Here is a 17826-nt window from a genome sequence, read left to right as displayed (position 1 = left end):
GATCATTCAGTATGTTACTGCATCTCAGATGTTTTATTTCATCACTAAATAGTGTGAGGAATAGGATCATAGGAATTAGTGTTTCTGAGTCAGTCTCAGAAAAGATCAGTCTTGCATGTTAACAGTTAATGCGCAGAATGTAAATTTATAATTTGAAATATCCATGTCAAAAAAATTAATCTTTTTTTTTTCTGAGAAACACAGTCAACACATCATGTGTAAAGATACTGTGTGTTCTATAGAACTCTTTAAAATCTGTGAAGCTGGTACGCTTCATGTTTTTCAAGGCAAGTAACAATTACTGTGTATTATTCTATTACTTGACTATCTTGTAAGCTTTAGTCTACAAGGGTTAAGAGCTCTTCTGTTAATTAAAAAAAAAAATTAACTACAGGTTAACAAACTCTCATAAACATAGTTTTACTGGAAGAAAAATTCAGTACAGAAGAAAATCTGCAAGAATTGCTTTATAGAGATATACTATCTAAAAATCTATTCCTTTCTCAAGTTTACTGTATGAAAAGAGCTGTTTACAAAAGAGGAAATAGATGCAGATGGACCTGAGGAGGAAGGGAATTTCAAAGGTGGTTTTTTTTTTTTCCCCAACAACAGAATTTATTAAGTTACCTATTTTATATGGCATTTCTGAATTAAGGTGTGCTTAATCATGGCCACAGCTTGCAAAGTCATGCTTCACTTCATGTTAACCAAAATTGTAATTAAATTAAAGGATGCTAGCACTGAATTACAAGTTAAAACTACTAGCAAATAAAGGAAAATTATTATTTATTCATATCTCTTCGGCAAAGCAAATGTAAAATACCAGTTTCAAGTCCTGTAGGGTGTTAGGAGCAGGTTTTGATGAGCCTTTGTAACTGTCAGCATGAAGCAGCTCACTATCTGCATTTATTTTAGGTCTGGAGATATTATTTCTCAGACTAGTAGAAAGCAGAAATATAAATAGCCCTTACTTGAATTTGGAAACAAAGTATCTCCCATTATTTATAAGTTGTCTTATAAAATGGAGTTGACTGCATAAATTACGATATGTAATATTTATTTTCTATTTGTACTTTTATCACATAGTTAATAGAAATCTTCCATGCACATGGTTGAATGTTGGTATAAGATTTGTTTTCAATATTTATATGAATATTGTAATTTTATGTTGGGTAGGTAATCTTTGTAGGTAGCAATGTAATTTTTACTGTTTCTTATCCTACTGTATTTTTCTTTTCAACAGGAAAATGCTCCAGATATGGTGTATTTAGGCTCACTAACTAATTTTGATTTGATTTATGCATGGACACAAGATAAATGTGTACCATTAGTTCGAGAAATCACATTTGAAAATGGGGAGGTAAGACTTTTTCTACTATTCTGCATTTGGGGCTTCTTTCTTAAAACAAAAATGTCTCTTTCAAGATCCCTAATCCACATCAAAGAACTTTGTGTGTTTTGTTTTAGGCAGAAAATGGCTGTCAGATAATGCCTTTTCATTCTTTAGTAGCTTTTTGGTTACTCTTGAAATTCACTGGAGACAGATCTGTAGTAGTTTCATACACTACCAAAGTAAGAAGTTATAATTACAGAGCTATTAAGGTTGGGAAAGACCTCTAAGATCATTGAGTCCAGCAGTTAACCCAGCACTACCGTGCTCAACACTAAACTTTGTCACGAGGTCCCACATCCACATGTTTTTTTTGAGCATTTTACAGAGATGGTGATTCTACCACTTGCCTGAGCAGCCTGTTCCAGTGCTTCACAATACTTTCAGTGAAGATTTTTTACCAAATGTCCAGTCTAAACCTATCCTGCTGCAACTTGCGGCCATTTCCTCTTCTGTTGTTGAGATGAAAAATGAGGGATGGGACCACAGTGCTATTTAAGATGATTTATTGCTTAAGTAAGCCAGATAAGATACCAGTCTCAAAGGCCTGAGATTTGGAGAGAAGCAACAAGTCAGCCATAGCTTAAGGTAGTCATGGGTTTCTTCTTCACACAGCAATATAATAACATTTTGATCCAGTAGACAGAGTGAAACATGTTTCTACTTAATAACCCATCACCTTTGCCTAATTCTGCTGCAGTGCATCTGTCTTTCAGCCAATAAGCTGACAGGTCACATAACCACACACGCCTCTATTGTGGCTTCTAGATCCTTAGCCTATCCTATAAGTCACATTATTACAGCTCAAACCTCTCACTATTTTACCTAATATAATTTCTTACTTACTCAAGGCATATTCTAACTTACAATTATAGGAACATAAGTTAATAATTTTTCTACTTAATGTTTGTGTACCTTTATCATTACATTAACCCAAGCTCTTTCCAAGGCTGCAGATTGAACCCTTCAGCATCTGTGGAAGTTTCTATTTTTCCATTTCCCTCACTTGTCACCTGGGAGAAGAGGCCAACCCCCACAAGGATGCAGCCTCCTTTCAGGCAGTTGTAGAGATCAATAAGGTCCCCCCTGAGCCTCCTTTTCTCCTGGATAAACACCCCCAGCTCCCTCCCATTGAGGTTAATGTGAGTGGTAGAAAAATATTACTGTATTAAACACTTCCAAGGCATTATCTGATAAATAAGCACATTAAATGGTGGCCAACCATTTAATCTTCTGGGAATGATAATGAAAACTATGTGGTGTTTTTATTTTCAATCTGTGTTAAAGCACTGGTACCTTAATCTTTTTAGGTTCATGAGTTGTTTCTCATGCTTTTCTTCTTTTGGCTGTAATTTGTCAGGTGGAATTTGGGAGATTGTTTTTAAACATCTCTTCTCATTATTTCTTTTAAGACTTTTTTGTTTTCTTTTGTAACTTGGTCTTCTTTTGTCCATTTCCAACTCCATGTTTTATTTTATTCTTAAAACAACAGGAAAAATAAAATAAACATAAAATAACAGGAAAAAAGTCCTTGAAAAGTTATAAAATTTGTAGCATCTCAAAAGGAGCATTTCTACTTAGATACAGAATCTGTTAAAAAATCTGCCAAGGTTTGTCTCAAATTTCACTACATTGTCCATACTGGATGAGAAGCCAAAGAATCAGCAATGTGATCCATTCACTTTGCACACTTAATTCTTTTTATCCTGAATCTGCTGTTCTGAGCACATGCAGCACTTCAGCTTTCATGTCAGAGAGAGGGACAGGGTGGTTTTACTTAAGCCATTTTTATTGACTGTTTTCTAGTCAATCCTGCCAGCTTTTATTGGAAAGTTCTGATAGTTAACAAATCTTAATTCTTCATTTGCAGCTCAGTATGTAAAAGATGCCACATGTGGTAGATTTTCAGTGTACTTTTCCCATGGTGAAACAGGATTCTGAGCCTTGGAAGCCAAGGTTCATCTCTGTCAGCTTGTACCACATTCTGTTGTGGTTTCTCTGGTTGTTCCTTTAACCCTTCATTCCTGTTTGCTTAGGCAGGTAGTTACAATTGTGATGTGATATTTTGCCTGGCAAAGTTTGTTTAAAAATGTCAGTGTTGCTGGTACCCAAACAAATTTAAACATGCCAAAATTGAGATATTTCTGCATGCTGAGATTGTACAACTATTTAAATGGTCTCTTATTGTGTATACTGCTCAATATTACATGATAAAAATATGAAGTGTTGTGATTGTTAAACTGTATTGATGGCATCAGAATACACTTTAAACACACAGTAATTGAGCTCTGAAGCAGAGTCTTCTCCTCGAGGAGACTGCCCATTCGAAACAGTTCCTGTGCTTGACTGACAAAGGCTGTTGGGATCAGGATATCATTCAGAAGAAATCCCTATCTAATCTATAACCAGGCTCTGTAGTTCTGTGTTAAATAAATGCAGTGAACCTGTGTGGTCTTAATGGTGGTGCTGAACCACTAAGAAGTTTCTCAAAGGCTCACAAGTGATATGGGAAGCTGAGATCTAGTGGAAAGTCTTGATTTTCTTAGTGCCAAACAACACAGCAGCTTTTGAGGGAGCTTCCACTTGTCCTGAGACGTGATATGAAAGCTGGAATGGCACAGGAAATAAAGAGAGGTACCTTGTAGGAGGACTAAAATTAGCAAGCTTCACGCCAGCTGTTCTTACAGCCTGTTTGGAGATGAATTGATCTTGTGAGTGTAACTTGCTGAGGTTGTCATTCCAGCTGCTTGCAAGCAAGGGAAGATCTTAGAGCGAGAATACCCTGTTTAGGAGTTCTCCCTCTGGAAATGTACCTGCTGAAGTGAGTGGGGAAGTGGAGCCATAATTGTAGTGGTACAAAACAGACCTTTTCCCATCCTGTAGTAGGAGAAAGGCTGAGACCCAGCTGAATCTGTGTGTGTAATAATGAGAATGAGCAAATATGATAAGTTGTTTTAGGGGTGGATTGGGAAGTTTGGATTTCAAGAGCACTGAAATTATGAGGATCTCTGCAGTCTTCTGTTTAAAAGACTATGCTTCATCTTACCTGATGGACTTGAAGGGAGAACAAGAGCCATTTCATGTACCCTGTGTAACTGGCTGCCTACTGATAAGGAAAACATTTCCTTCAACTTACTGCAAATTGAAGATATCTGAAGAAATGCTTCAATTTGGTAGCAGAACAAGCCACTACTATCTTTTTCAAAAAGCATAGTTTTTATGCTGATGTAGGCTAGAATCAAAACAATAGCAGCACTCGCTTGTTTTACCAGTTGTGGAAATGAAAGATGGGCAACTGTAGGCATTTCTTAGATGATACATAATTATTTCTTCAATCAGGCTGTAGTGAGTTGAGCTGACAAAAATCACTTTTGGAGCAAGCAAGTGCATGTTGTGTTTTGTTTGTGTTTGAATAAAAGAAAAAAAAGAGTAAATTATTCAAGGCAATCCTGTAATTGTCTGTGGGCAGAGATCTTTAAAAGGCATTAGGCTGCAAGAACAACTGTGAGCATATATCAGGAACTAAAGTTTGCTGTCCAACAAAGGATGACCAGTCAGGTCAGAGTTACTGGCAGGAGAGCAGTTCTTGATCGTAACTGTTCTGGCTGTGTCATTAGCTTCTGCTTTTCTCTGTTTTGGTGAGGAGGAGGTAGAGTTATTCAAAGACACTTGTGTTATGCTAAGAAAGCACTAATTTACTATATGAATAAGCTAGAACTGGATTCTAGAATATACCCTCAGCTTTTTGTAGCATTTAACACGATGGTGCTCAGGCCTCATTGTGGTTTCTCTTGAGCTGCTGTGTTTCCTCAGAATCAGGTTATTTCTTTAGAACAAGTATTCCAGTGAAAGTGTATCCCTTCCCAAAATACTGATAATGACTTGCTCTCATCCTTTATCTGTTGTTTATAAGAGCAAGGAAACATGGTTAACTGTGTCACTCAGTATCTCAGAGGAAGGGTCAGCAGTTAACATCATTAGTCTTGCTCTTTCATCTGTTTTTAAAGTAGAGATCTCACTGAATTTGAAAATTGTTGGAATCTCTTAATTTGGTGCCCTTAAGAAATGGAAGAAATAAGTTTGTCTTTTGTTTTCTGTGCAGGAACTGACAGAAGAAGGTCTTCCTTTTCTCATACTTTTCCACATGAAAGATGACTTGGAGAGTTTAGAGAAATTCCAACAGGAGGTTGCACGGCAGTTAATAGGTGAAAAAGGTTTGTAATAATTCCCACTATTCTTGGTTTTACTGGTATAATTTTTTTCAGACAACTCAGTGGATGGAAGAAAAGGCCATACAGAATTGTAGCTTTCAAGCTCTTGAGACTGAAGGGCTTGATGCATTTTTGACAGTGAGGACCAACTCCTCTGGAAATTATTAAAATAGATGCACAGTTTATTAGTAAGTAACTTTCAGAAATCCTTCTTGTCTAAATTATTTAATGTGTTTTGAGAGGGCAGTAAACAAAGCTTCAGTTTGTAATATGGGAAAAAAACACTTTAAGAAAACCTGTTATTTTGGTGGTGTTGTTTATTTAGACCTATTTTCAGGTTTTGTATGTTGTATCTATCTAATATTTTCACCTTTGTAATACTTAGGAAAATAGTTTCAAATGGGTTTCAAGACAATAATAATAAAATATCTTAACATGGGCTTTTGTCTGCTCACAATGTTAAGGTACAATAAACTTCCTCCATGCTGACTGTGACAAATTCAGGCATCCACTCCTCCACATTCAGAAGACTCCAGCAGACTGCCCTGTCATTGCTATTGATAGCTTCAGGCACATGTATGTCTTTCCAGACTTCAGTGACTTGTCGTAAGTATCTTTCTTGGTGCATTTTGAGAAGAACAAATGAAAAGGCTTATACTTTAATCAGTACTGTGGTGGGAAGATGAGTAAATCTGGGATAAGTAAGGCTGCCTCTGTGTAATTTAGTGTCAGAGCCTTAAAGCAGGATGAGTTGATGAGGCAGGATGAGGCATGAAGTCATTGTTTAAGTGGAGTTGTATTACTTTATGCAAGAAAGGAATCTCATATGAAGTTCTTAGATGCTGGTCTTCTTCTACAGTTTTCCTATTTTCCATCATGATTAGGCATTTGGAGCCTGGCATGGTGTTTTTAGTAGTGATCTAGACATGTCAACTTTAAAAGATTAAAAATACTACATGTAATGTGAAGTACTGTGTTATTCAGGGATTACTGTAAAATGCAGCATGTAATAAATCCCAGCCTGCTGGTTTGGTTTTTCCTGCAGTGTAATTCTAGCCTTCCTGCATTAGTCTACACCTGGAAAGCTGGCAAAGAAGTGGTTGTATGGGTTTGTGAAATTTTCCATGTGCAACTTGGAAAATGGCCAATCACCAGCATGTTTATCTGGATAAAATACGTGACAGCAAAGTACCAGGGTGCTTAGGTGAAATACTGTTGTGGTAACCCTCATTACTTCAGCCTGACTCTGTATGGAGCACTGCCTTGGAAGCAGATGTTCTGTCTTGCATGGATTGGTCAAGGAATGAAGATGTTTAAATGTTCTCTTCAGGGGCTTTCAGCCTGAAACAAGCACTCTGTCTTTATCTTCTGGTTTGGTGTTAAAACTCCAGTTCCTGTCTCAAAGGAGGCAGCTGCACATACACTGCCTGCTAACTCCTGGTTAGATGTCTAGGCTGGGTGTTTCATTTTTGTCAAAACCAAGGATTCAAAGCTCAGACTTTAGCGTGCAATGTGAATGTAATATCATGTCTGATTCTGCTATTCCAGGAGACAATTTTCTACCTGAGATACTGACATCTGGGAGGAGAGTTCAAACTTAGCTTCTGTCTATAATTCTCCACAGGCTTATCTATAAAATGTTGTCTCTGATGTATCTTGAATAGTGCTTTTCAAATACTTGAAGCTATGTATGTTGAAATTCTTGATAAGTGACTATTTTTCTCCCCGTGTTCCTGTTTCTTCGGAAAATTGTATTCACCGCACACCCAAGCAAAAAAATAGCAGGATATTTGCATTTTAAAACCACTCTTTTTATTGTCACTTTTTAAACAGCCCTAAAACAAATTAACATCTCATACAGAGGTAGTAGAGATGTTTAGTTTAGACTTTGATGTTATGTTTCTTAAATGTTCAGTTTCTGTGAAACACTGTCAGAATAATGAGAGCTACTTTGCTTGATGTGTACCAGTTGTCACTTACAAATGAAGCTGAAAGAGAGATGTCAGGATTGTAGACAGTTGTCTAATGATAAATAATTACTCAACCTTACTCTAGGAGGTTGAGCTGATACACAGAAATAGCAAAACACAGTTTGGGAACAAGAAGAGCTTGGAGCTCCTGGGAAGATATTATTTTGTGTATATGTGGTTTGGATGCTTGGTTTGGTTGTTTCTGTTGTTTCTTGGGTGGTTTTGTGTGGTGGTTTTATTTTTTAATAAGTAAAATCTTAATTCTGAGACTTTCATCTACCACTTCAGTAACCTCCTGGACTCTTTTACAAACTGGCCCCAGGCTGTCTCTTGTAACCTCAGTGCTGCCACCAGCCAATAGGGTTTGGATTTGGCACTTTCAGAGCTGGCCCTCTAAAAGATATCCTTGCTCTTTAGGGAGTTCATTGTCTTTTTGGAGAATAGGCACTTGGCAGGTAAATGAGACCATCCCTATTTTCTCCTTGTCTGTTGGCCACCTGGCCCTATTCACCATGCTGTTCCAGGCTGGAAATGATAGCAGGAAGTGTCCTACAACCAACAGATGGGTGTAGCTTCTTAGCAAGAACAGGCTGAGCTACACGAGGCTGCAGGCACCAAGTGCCCTTGCTGCATTAGGAGAAGAGAATGTCTCCAGCAATGTGCTTGACCTAGAACAGGGCAGGAGCCCGAGGAAAAGCAGGGAGTAATAAGTCTGCTGTTCCTATAACCAGGCTGGAATGAACCCCTTTTTCTCCATTGGTAATAATCCATGATCTCTTCTGGGCTGGGAAGAGGCCCCTTAAATTACTAGTGTAATACTGATTGGTTACAGACACTGCTGTAATGATGCCCTCTGAATCGGTATTGCTGCATTTTATCCATAGAGTTTTCTGATGATCTTAAATATTGCTGATAGTTTGTCTGACCACACTTTCTTCCTCTTTCCTAAATGTGATAATTAGTTTGATGAAAGACTCCCTACAAAAACCTGTGTCCATTCACACATTACCTTTAGATTTTCTGTGTAGTCCTCACTAGATTTTTTATCTCATCTCTAATACTTACTAGATAAACTCTTCACTTTGAAATTTTTAGTCAGCCTGACATTTCACAAATAAAACTCGATGCTGTAGTTTAGTATGTTTGCTGTGGGTGACAGTAGATGATCTCAGATTAGATTTACATTGATATCCTCTTAGTGCTTATCTGTGGTGTGTGTGCAGTTGCTGAGGCAGTAGAGAGCCTTTCAAAGATGTTTTGTCAATACTGCTCCCCAAGTGTCATTTGTATCTGTAAACTGTGCATTTGGAACCTGCTGTTCCCTCTTACATTATGGTTAGTGGGGAGCTGAAGGGAGTTCACAATGAAGTTATTGGCTGGTACAGCTCTGTGGGAGTTATTGAAAAGATGAAATACTTGCTGTGTTCTCAAGAGACAGTGGAAAGAAAAAGAAGCTGGTGGGATACCTTAGCAAACCATGTGGCTCCCTGTCCTCTATTAATCACCTAAAAGTAGGCATAGTGTGCTAGATAAACAGAAGTTAGCTACTCTAAGCAGTGCACTTTAAATCTTCTGTGTTTGAACTTAACTTGTAATAAACATGTGGATGTTTCTATTGAATTTGTTCCAGAATTCCAGGTAAACTGAAGCAATTTGTACTAGACTTGCATTCTGGAAAATTGCATAGAGAGTTTCATCATGGCCCTGATCCAACTGATGTAGCACCTGGTCAGGTAAGGTTACAACAAATACATTTCATTTGGCTGTTAAGACCTTTTTTTTTACTCCTTGTCAGAGCTGTACCTTCTAGTATATTTGTTCTTTTAACTTCTGTCTTTTGAAAATCTGTTAACAGAACATAACATTTCCCACCTTTGCTTGGTTCTTCAACCTTCTTTGGGTAAAGGCAGGGAGTATTAGGGGTAGTAGGCATTAGGGTTAGTATGGTACCTATTTGCCTTGAATAAGGGAAGAGCATAAGAATATTTATTTTTTCTACTGAAACAGGAGATCTTGGGCTTGGATGACTGTTCTGACTTCATAGAGCTGCTCCTAGGTTCTCCTGTGACTTCAGTGCAAAAACTGATAATACATCATAGATGCATTATTTCCCACACAACACACTACTAGAGGGTGCTTGTAAGGGGAAACAACAATTGATTGAATGTTTCATATATTTACCAACGTGAGCAGGAGGCAAATTACTAGAGCATCAAGAAAGAATGGGTGAGCAGTAATAGGCTTTAGTGCTTTTGTTAATGCGGTTGACAAACAGCATTAGCAGTGCTCACAGGCTGCACGTGTCAGTTTGATTTCCTCATGGTTCTGCTCAAAGCTTGTCATGTTGTGTAATTACATGCCTGGAAGACACTTCTGGGATCTCTTCAGAAACACAACTACTAGATCCTTCTTCAGACAAAAGTCAGAAGCATCTCAGTGTCAGAAAAGAAGGGACATGACCAGCCCCAATTCCCTCTGCTCATCCCAGTCTTGTAATGGTGTCTCAATCAGCCTTCTATCTTCTTGATACTCAGCTCACATGGTTGGGGTCCTGCTGAAAAGTGCAAATTTAACTGTCAGGGAACATTTTCACTACTTTGGGCACTTTCCAAAGAAAAAGAATCATTTTCAAACACTTCGTTCAAGGCTTGCATTGTATTATCCAAGGTTCAAAGGGCCCTGGTGCCCTTGTGTTGGGGAGCCTTGGGCCATTCCATGGCTGAGGGACAGAAACTATTTACAGCTACAGCCTCCTTTTCCTGCTCATCTGTGGGATGTGGTAAGGATGGCACTGCTCTAAGTCAATTGAGTGCAGCCTCCTGTTGCCCTGCTCAAAAGATTTGAAAGTGTGAAAGCCCTGGAGGGCTTGCCTTGGCCAGGAGAGTAACTGCTTCTGAATGTTGTTATGACTGGCTGTGAAAACACGTGGGCTGAATTGTCTCAGCAGTAATTCATTTGACTCGTAGTTCCCTGTGTTTCTCAGAAATTCATTGAGCAACCAGAATTCAGGTCATCAGGAGAAGGGGCTGAAATAAGGGCTGGAGACTGCGGCATAGGCCAGGCACCTGCCCAGAGGAGGCTTGGCCAGAGAAGAAGGAAGCCTGTGGAGCGCCAGGATCCTGCTGCCTGCCTGTTGGCACAGGCACAGGACCCAGAGCTGCAGGCTTGCTCTTGCCTCATTTCTGCCTTGAAAAATGCACACAAAACCTGGGATGTTTATGTTCCCATCTCTGTATGGCATCCTGCCATCTTGTGGAATATGTGGATGCAGTGGAAATAAGTACTGGCCTTAACTAAACTGGAGGCTGTTGTCGTGGGTCACCTATGCCCATTGAATTGCATGCATTTTTGTATGGGGTGTTTTCATTTCCATGGAAAAGTAATTCTAAAATACTTTTGCAATGATGTCACTTCTGTCCTGGTATATCTGATGAAACAAATGCACATAAAACTAGAATACCTCCAAAGCAAGTGGTAGATTCAGGCAAATACACAGTGGGGTACATTTGAAATACTTCTGTGTGACTCGTACAGAAACTCATGTGATGGGTGTTGCCCTTGAGATGTTACAACAAAAGGAATATCCTTAACTGGAGTTGCTTAATTAATGTGTGTTTGTGTCTCTGTCGGTGTTCCATCTACTTGGGACTTGGAACATGCCTTCCAAAAAAACCCCTGAACTAAATTTGTGAGAATGCAGGACATTTGTGCACTCCCATAATGCTAGAAATTTATTTAATGAAGATGAATGGTTATTAGTCTAACAAAGTTTTACTCTTTGTTCTGTTTTTCAGCCAATTCAGGATTTAGCAAGCAGCCCACCAGAGAGCTCATTCCAGAAACTGGCACCCAGTGAACATAGGTACACCTTATTGAGGGAAAAAGATGAACTTTAAAAAAACTTGAAATAATCTTGCAAGCCTTTCAGACAGCAGCATTGACTTACGTGTGGTGGAAATAGTAAACCTATATTTTCATAATTCTATGTGTATTTTTATTTTGAATAAACTGAAAAATAATTTTTTTCTCCCCAGGCTTGTAAATACATTTGTTTGGTGGGTCATTCTGTACAGCATCTTTCAAACAGTACATTCTTAATGCTATAGTAAAATATCAGAGACCCATCCAGACTCTTGATCTAACTCTGTAAAACTTTTATAATCCAAATGAAGGTATCCTTGCCAGAGACATGCTGTTAACTTGCACTATCCCATTAAATAGGACTTTTGGGTTGTTTTCTGTGTAACCTTGGTAGTATGTGCTTTTTCTTCTTCTGTGAACAGCTATTCTGGTAATCTATTTCTTTGTCACATTTTTCTCCAACTTAAGAGGGTCTTCTATTCTGGATACTTGGGAGGGGAATAAATTAAAGTTTTACAGAATCTCGTGTGGTGCTTTACTGGCTATAGATGTCTAAGCAGTTAACCAATCCCGAATATTAAAATACCAAGTGAGGAGAGGAAAAGTTCTGATGATAATGGCTGTATTTTGAATGAAGGGGCTGTACTGACCTGCTCCAGTTTCCTGGAACCAAGATTGTTATGCTGTCCACATGGTTGTGGTAAAGACAGGAATGTTAAAAACCTTTCAAAATTAGAGAGGAGTAGGACAAGACTGGCATCTGAGTTTGTCAGTCCTAAATTTATTCCTTTACGTACATTACCATTAGTCTCTGGGTATTTTGTTTTTTTTTTCCCTTCAGTGTCCCTGCCTTCCTGGCAGATACTGTTCAAACTACCATTATAAATTTTACTCTTTTCACCTGGCTTGTGCCTTACTTATTGTTTAGTCTTTGAATTCTGCTCTGAAGAAGGAATTAGCACTTTCCTTGTGGGCTTTCTGTTATGGGCTTTTCTCAATGAACCTTCAAGCTGCTGGGTTCATGAGGTTAACATATAGAGACTGTGAGATGGCAGAATAGCTGTTGATTAGTTCTGCATTGCTGGAGATGAAACAGTACTGGATTTGTACAGTGCACTTACTGCACAGAATGCAGGTCTGTGACTTAGGCCCCAGGGTTCAGTGTCCTTGGAAGCAAGTTTGTTCCCTGGACAGGTGAAACACTGGGTTTGGGTTTACTTAGGAAAATGCCCCACCCTGTGCAGTCACTGCTCAGGACCATTTTGCCTCTCAGCTCGATGCCACTGGCTCAGTTTTTGACAGAGGACTTAGGTGGTCTGTGCAGCTGGGACCTGCAGCACCAGGCACAGCAGATTCCTAGGGAGCATTTCTGAGGACAGAGTTGCTGGTACTACACTAAGCTACAGCAGACTAAGCAGCTGCTGAGTTGGGAGCTAAAACAGTATTGCAAAGCTTTATTTACAGCTATACTTTTTTGTTGGTTTTGTGAATCTGCATTTTGGAGTGCACATTATATGCTTGAAAGCCAGGTCTTCTCCTGTCCCGTTCCCCATCTCATCAGAAATCAAGCATTTTTGGCAGCTGAGTCATACTGCCTTCCAGCTGGCATCAAAAGATGTGAGCAGGGTGTGGTTTTAAGGCTGACACTTGTTATCTGTAGGTTCTGTTACACAATTTCTGGAGGAGTTCTGGCACCTGAAATTTTAGTCAATTCTTACATCATACCTCCAAGTACTTACCTTACTCCTCTGAGGTTCCTATTTTTCCTTAGGATTCTTGGAGGAATGGGATTTATAATTGCTGTTTGGTGGAAGATGTCTAGACTTCTCTTTCTTAAGAGAGATGGTTCTCATCCACCCAGCAGTCCAGTGGCTGGTGCTTTCAGATAGAAAGTGAAAGAGATAAACCTCCTCTGTCATTCCTTAATCCAAATTTGGTTTTGAGGGTAAGGACTTGCTCCCAGAGCTTTGGCATCCCAGCATTAGGCTGACAGTGAGATTTAACAGTTTTATGACAGTCATATGCACAAGTAATTTTGGTGTGTATTTATTGGAGCTGGATCTGATTCTCCTGAGTACTTGATGACCACTGACCCAGCTGCACCAGTGCTCGAGTGCCTTTTCTCTTTGCAGGCAGGAGGTTGAACAGCTAAAGCTGACCTGGGCTTACCATTCTGCTGCTGAGGGACACTCGAGCTTTTACCTGGTGATACAGAGAATTTGCCTCGAGAGAGCCAAGTCCTTGTCAAAATCCAAGTTGTGTTTCAAATTGAGCCCTTCCACTCTGATCATCTGCATCTTTAACCATTTGGTGCTTAGCTTCCCCCTCCCTTTAACACTTCTCATGGCTTTTCCAGGAGAAGTTGTTAAAAATATTAGTGTTATCTCCTTAGGAAACAAAACCATTCCAAACTCTTTTCCACTGAACTCAAGTCCATTTCTGAGCTACCGTGTGTGTAGGAGTTACTGGATGCTTGTGACATTTTAGGAACTTGTATTCATTTCAGTCAATGTAAATATTTCGATAGTTGAAGTATGTGTTTCGGAACTCATTACAAAATTCTTATATCTTGGTAGTGCAATTATTTTAATAATATAAAATTTGGGAGGGATAAATCTTTTAGATGCCAAAAGGAAATAAACCCTGGTGTTCTCAGTAAATGCTCCAACCACTCTCATAGGCAAAAACTTTTATTTGGTCTGAAAGAATTATTTATATCTTACAATTCTTCTCAGTAACATGCCTAGCAATTTAATTGCTAGTTAGGTTACTCACATGCTGATATTTCTTCACATATGTAAATAACCCACCTTTTAAAAAATATCATAGCTTAAATAACAGTCTCCCACATCTAGTGTGTACACAATGATTTCAAATTGCTTCCATAAAGACGCAAGGGGGAAGAATAGTTTTTGTGGTAGACATTTCATACATCAAGCTGAATTTGTATAAGCTGGGGCAGGCATTCAGTCTTATGAATTTAGATTGTCCTGGCATTATTCCAGTTTGGGGGGGAGAGGATGGAGTCCACAACATCGCTGATGTGGCTGTTGTCATTTAAATGCATGAGGTTTCACAGCATACAGCAGGAAAGCAGCACATTTGAAAATCATACAAATCAACCAGTTTCTGATTAAGAACGCTTTTTTTTCCTCGGTGTCTTCCTTTAAATGTAGAAAATAAATATCAAAGGAATGAACAGCCCTACTATGAAGTTACAAGCTTATTAACTGTGTTTACAGCTGAAGTAGATGCATTGAAAGGAAAGGGCTTTTTGCCTGTCAGGAGCAAATGAGCTGAACTACTCAGGTCATGTTTTGCACTCCAGCTGATTTTACCAGTGCAGGCACCGAGGCTTCAACACATGCAGTTTTGACAATGTCTGCAATTACTTGTGAAAATTATTCTTGCACACATTGTTTCCCTGAATCTCAGACCTACTTAAAATAGACATAATGCTCTGGCTGATAGCAATTTCAGTATTTTAAAAGTAATAAGGAAGCACTGCTTAGAAGAAGTTATTTGTGCTGTAACTAACAGTGGCTTACAATGACTCTAGGCACAGAACCCCATCATCTGTCATTAGCAGACAATGATTTCCAGTGATGATATCAAAGTACTGGTTATTGAAAGGGAGCTCTTTCTATAGTACACTTTCCTGGACCATGTTCCCTGCTAGGGAGCCTCATCTCAATGCTGACTTCACTGTGCACCTGAGAAAACAACTCAAGCAGAGCTCAGAATGAACTGACCAATTAAAAAACTTTAAAAAGCAGCTTCCCAACCTCAATTTCTGTTCCCCCAAACAGTAGCAGCAGTAGTGTGGGAAGTGTCCTGAAAGGGTGGAGGTAGGACTACGTTTGGAACAGTAGATTATGTGACAACTGTACAATTATATGAAAAGAACAACACATTAACACTTCTGCATTTAACAATGGAAGTTCCAGAAGCAAAAGGCTTCTTAAGGAGGATAACAGTTGTCCACTATAAAAAACAAGCAAAAGCACTGCCATCTCACAGCATACAGGCTCCACAGCGTGTCCCAAAATCTTGAGGGGAGAAGCTGGTTCCAGTGCTGATCTGATATAGCTGATGGAGGCAGATGTGATATATACATAACTTTTTTCCACTTTGCTCACTCAACATTCTCACCTTCTCTTATAAGAGCACATGCTTCTCTGTGCATGTGCTTCCTTCCATGTGCCTAAACAGGCATAGTCAGTCATATCTTGGGGAATCACAGGAAGAGTTTGGGAATCCAGATAAATGAAAGTAAATTTAAAATACTATGAGCATGAAAGAATGATGGCATTTATTTCTTTTTCTTTGGAGCACTACAGTAAAAGCTCCAGCTTCTCATGGCATTCATGGGAAAGCACTAGGATTTTCCAAGTATCTCTTTGCATTGTCTGCAAGACACTTTGTGCAAATTTGGCATGAAGCACCTGTCACTCATTATTACAGCTGTGAATATAGCTTACCTAAGAATTATGTAATTAAAAGTTATCCATATAAATTTCAAAGGACTGATGTCACCATGTCTGAAAAGAGAAATTCTGACACGACTGTTTCAGCTCACCCAAGGAACAGAACTGTTACCAAAATTCACACAACTCAGCCTTGTATATAAAGCATAAGGCTGCAAGTCTGTCACTAGCTCAGCTACTACACTGTTGTTCCTGGCCACAGTGAATCTGTACTTCAGCTGGATTTTTTGGCACTTTGGTGAGAAAGCTCTGGACAGCTGGAAGAGACCTGCTCAATCATTTTTTGTTTTTTTCTTTGTATCAATTTTCCACCTGTGAAGCCCAAAATCCCACCACCAAGTGCAGCTGCAATTCCTGCTACTTTGAAGCCTGCAAGGAGACCAATAGGACCCCCCACCACTCCACCAATGACTGCACCTGCCACAGGCAGTGCTGCCAGCTTGTATTTTGCAGCCTGTAAAGGAAAAAAAAAATAAATTAGAATACTTGCCTGTGGCTATGTGCATTTTCCCCTCACTGCTCTTGGCAATGACTTGAATGCTCAGTGATAAATAAACTTTACAAATTAGTATTTTAAAAAGTACAACAGGACATGCTAAAACCAATTCAAAATCAGCTGTCTCGTGTATGCAGTTGTGAACCAGGTCCTTTCACGTGGTTCTGGCTGCTGTGCACACTGGGTTTTACCTGGTCGCCATCATTAAATCAAATCAGAAACTGAGAAAATGCTCAGACTTTTCAGTGATAGGCCTGACTCCAGCTTTGGGGTTTATTTAGCAACTGACATGGAACAGGATGGAAATGACAATGATCTCTTGTTTATGTGATTCTTACGAGCCAGTCACTGACTGCACCTGTCTTTGCAGGTAAACCAAAGTAACCATCAGAATAGTGTTTAAAAAGGCCTCCCCCCCACCCCCAAATAAAATAATTGTATTTTCTAGCAGCCTGGATGCAATAGAAAATTACAAGAGAGATTGATTTTTTTTCTTTTCCCTGCTACCTGTGGGTCATTTCTTCCTTATTTCCTTAATTGCTGGTTCCCTCAGCATTAAAGAAGGCAGATCAATGGGGTTAATACAGAGGGTGGCTGGCAGGCAGAGCACCATTGATTCACCAGCAGGAGCAGATCCTACCTTCCCCAAGTTTTTGGTTCCCTCTTCAACATTCGCAGCAGCACTGTTGACATGGTCTTCAATCCTGTCAATCTTCTCCTGCTGGGACTAGATGCAAAGGAATTATGAGTGAGGGAACCTGCTGGGAAGCAGCAGTGAGCCAATACACACCATTTTAATGCCTGTAATCAGGGCCCCACAGCAGCTTTCATCTGCACCCGGCAGCCTTAGTGGTGCTCCATGATTAGCATCTGATAAACTGCTGAAAGTACAGACTTACTTTAAAAAAATCTAAACTATTAAGTAATAATATGGGGTGGATATTAGACAATGTCCAATGTGCAGTTAGAGAAAACAACTCAAAACAAATGATTTCTAAATCTTTTCTATGGATAGAGGAATTCGCATTCCAAAAGGAAAAATAATCCAAACTGGCCTGTTTTGTTTCCTGCTGAGTCTCACATTTAAAAAAAAAAAATTCCATAAAGGGCATTTGTAAGATCAGTACTAACTCCAATATACAAAGCTAAGATCTAAGAAGAAATATTCTAGATTCAAGAAATCTAAGAAGTGTTTAATTATTACATTATAGAACAATGACTACAGAAATAGTAACACCATGGAAAATGTACTTGATGTTGCTCTGTATTTTACTGTTTGATTTTACAAAAACATTCTATCTTTTCTCCAAATGCAGTCAGGTTCCCCTGCAGTCTCTCCCCGGGAACACTGGAGCAGAAGATAAAGGGGTCTGTGGGTTTGTTTGTTCTTATTATAATCTCAGCAGTACAC

At 39.1% G+C, this 17826-nt stretch overlaps 2 protein-coding genes across 6 annotated transcripts in view; one reads left to right on the top strand and one right to left on the bottom strand.

The window, feature by feature from the left end:
* The window catches only part of ERP44 (endoplasmic reticulum protein 44), a 48302-nt gene extending 36349 nt beyond the window's left edge, over positions 1–11953 (top strand). Inside the window, exons 8-12 of the mRNA XM_005517337.3 lie at positions 1244–1360; positions 5493–5604; positions 6066–6207; positions 9202–9304; positions 11366–11953. Coding sequence (XP_005517394.1) covers positions 1244–1360; positions 5493–5604; positions 6066–6207; positions 9202–9304; positions 11366–11467 — 576 coding nt within the window. The 3' untranslated portion in view covers positions 11468–11953. The remainder of the gene's footprint in view (positions 1–1243; positions 1361–5492; positions 5605–6065; positions 6208–9201; positions 9305–11365) is intronic.
* A 2153-nt stretch (positions 11954–14106) lies between these two features.
* The window catches only part of STX17 (syntaxin 17), a 31811-nt gene continuing 28091 nt past the window's right edge, over positions 14107–17826 (bottom strand). For all 5 annotated transcript variants that reach the window (XM_088060074.1, XM_088060082.1, XM_005517336.3 and 2 more), the window contains exons 7-8: positions 17056–17142; positions 14107–16373 (exon numbers count right to left, since the gene is read on the bottom strand). In XM_088060074.1, coding sequence (XP_087916200.1) covers positions 16134–16373; positions 17056–17142 — 327 coding nt within the window. In that variant the 3' untranslated portion in view covers positions 14107–16133. The remainder of the gene's footprint in view (positions 16374–17055; positions 17143–17826) is intronic.

This window comes from Pseudopodoces humilis, chromosome 1, assembly GCF_049639895.1.
Source record: "Pseudopodoces humilis isolate 2021_Gansu_Grassland_sample_001 chromosome 1, ASM4963989v1, whole genome shotgun sequence".
In the NCBI taxonomy this organism is placed as follows: domain Eukaryota; kingdom Metazoa; phylum Chordata; class Aves; order Passeriformes; family Paridae; genus Pseudopodoces; species Pseudopodoces humilis.
This window is presented reverse-complemented; position numbering and strand designations above follow the sequence as displayed.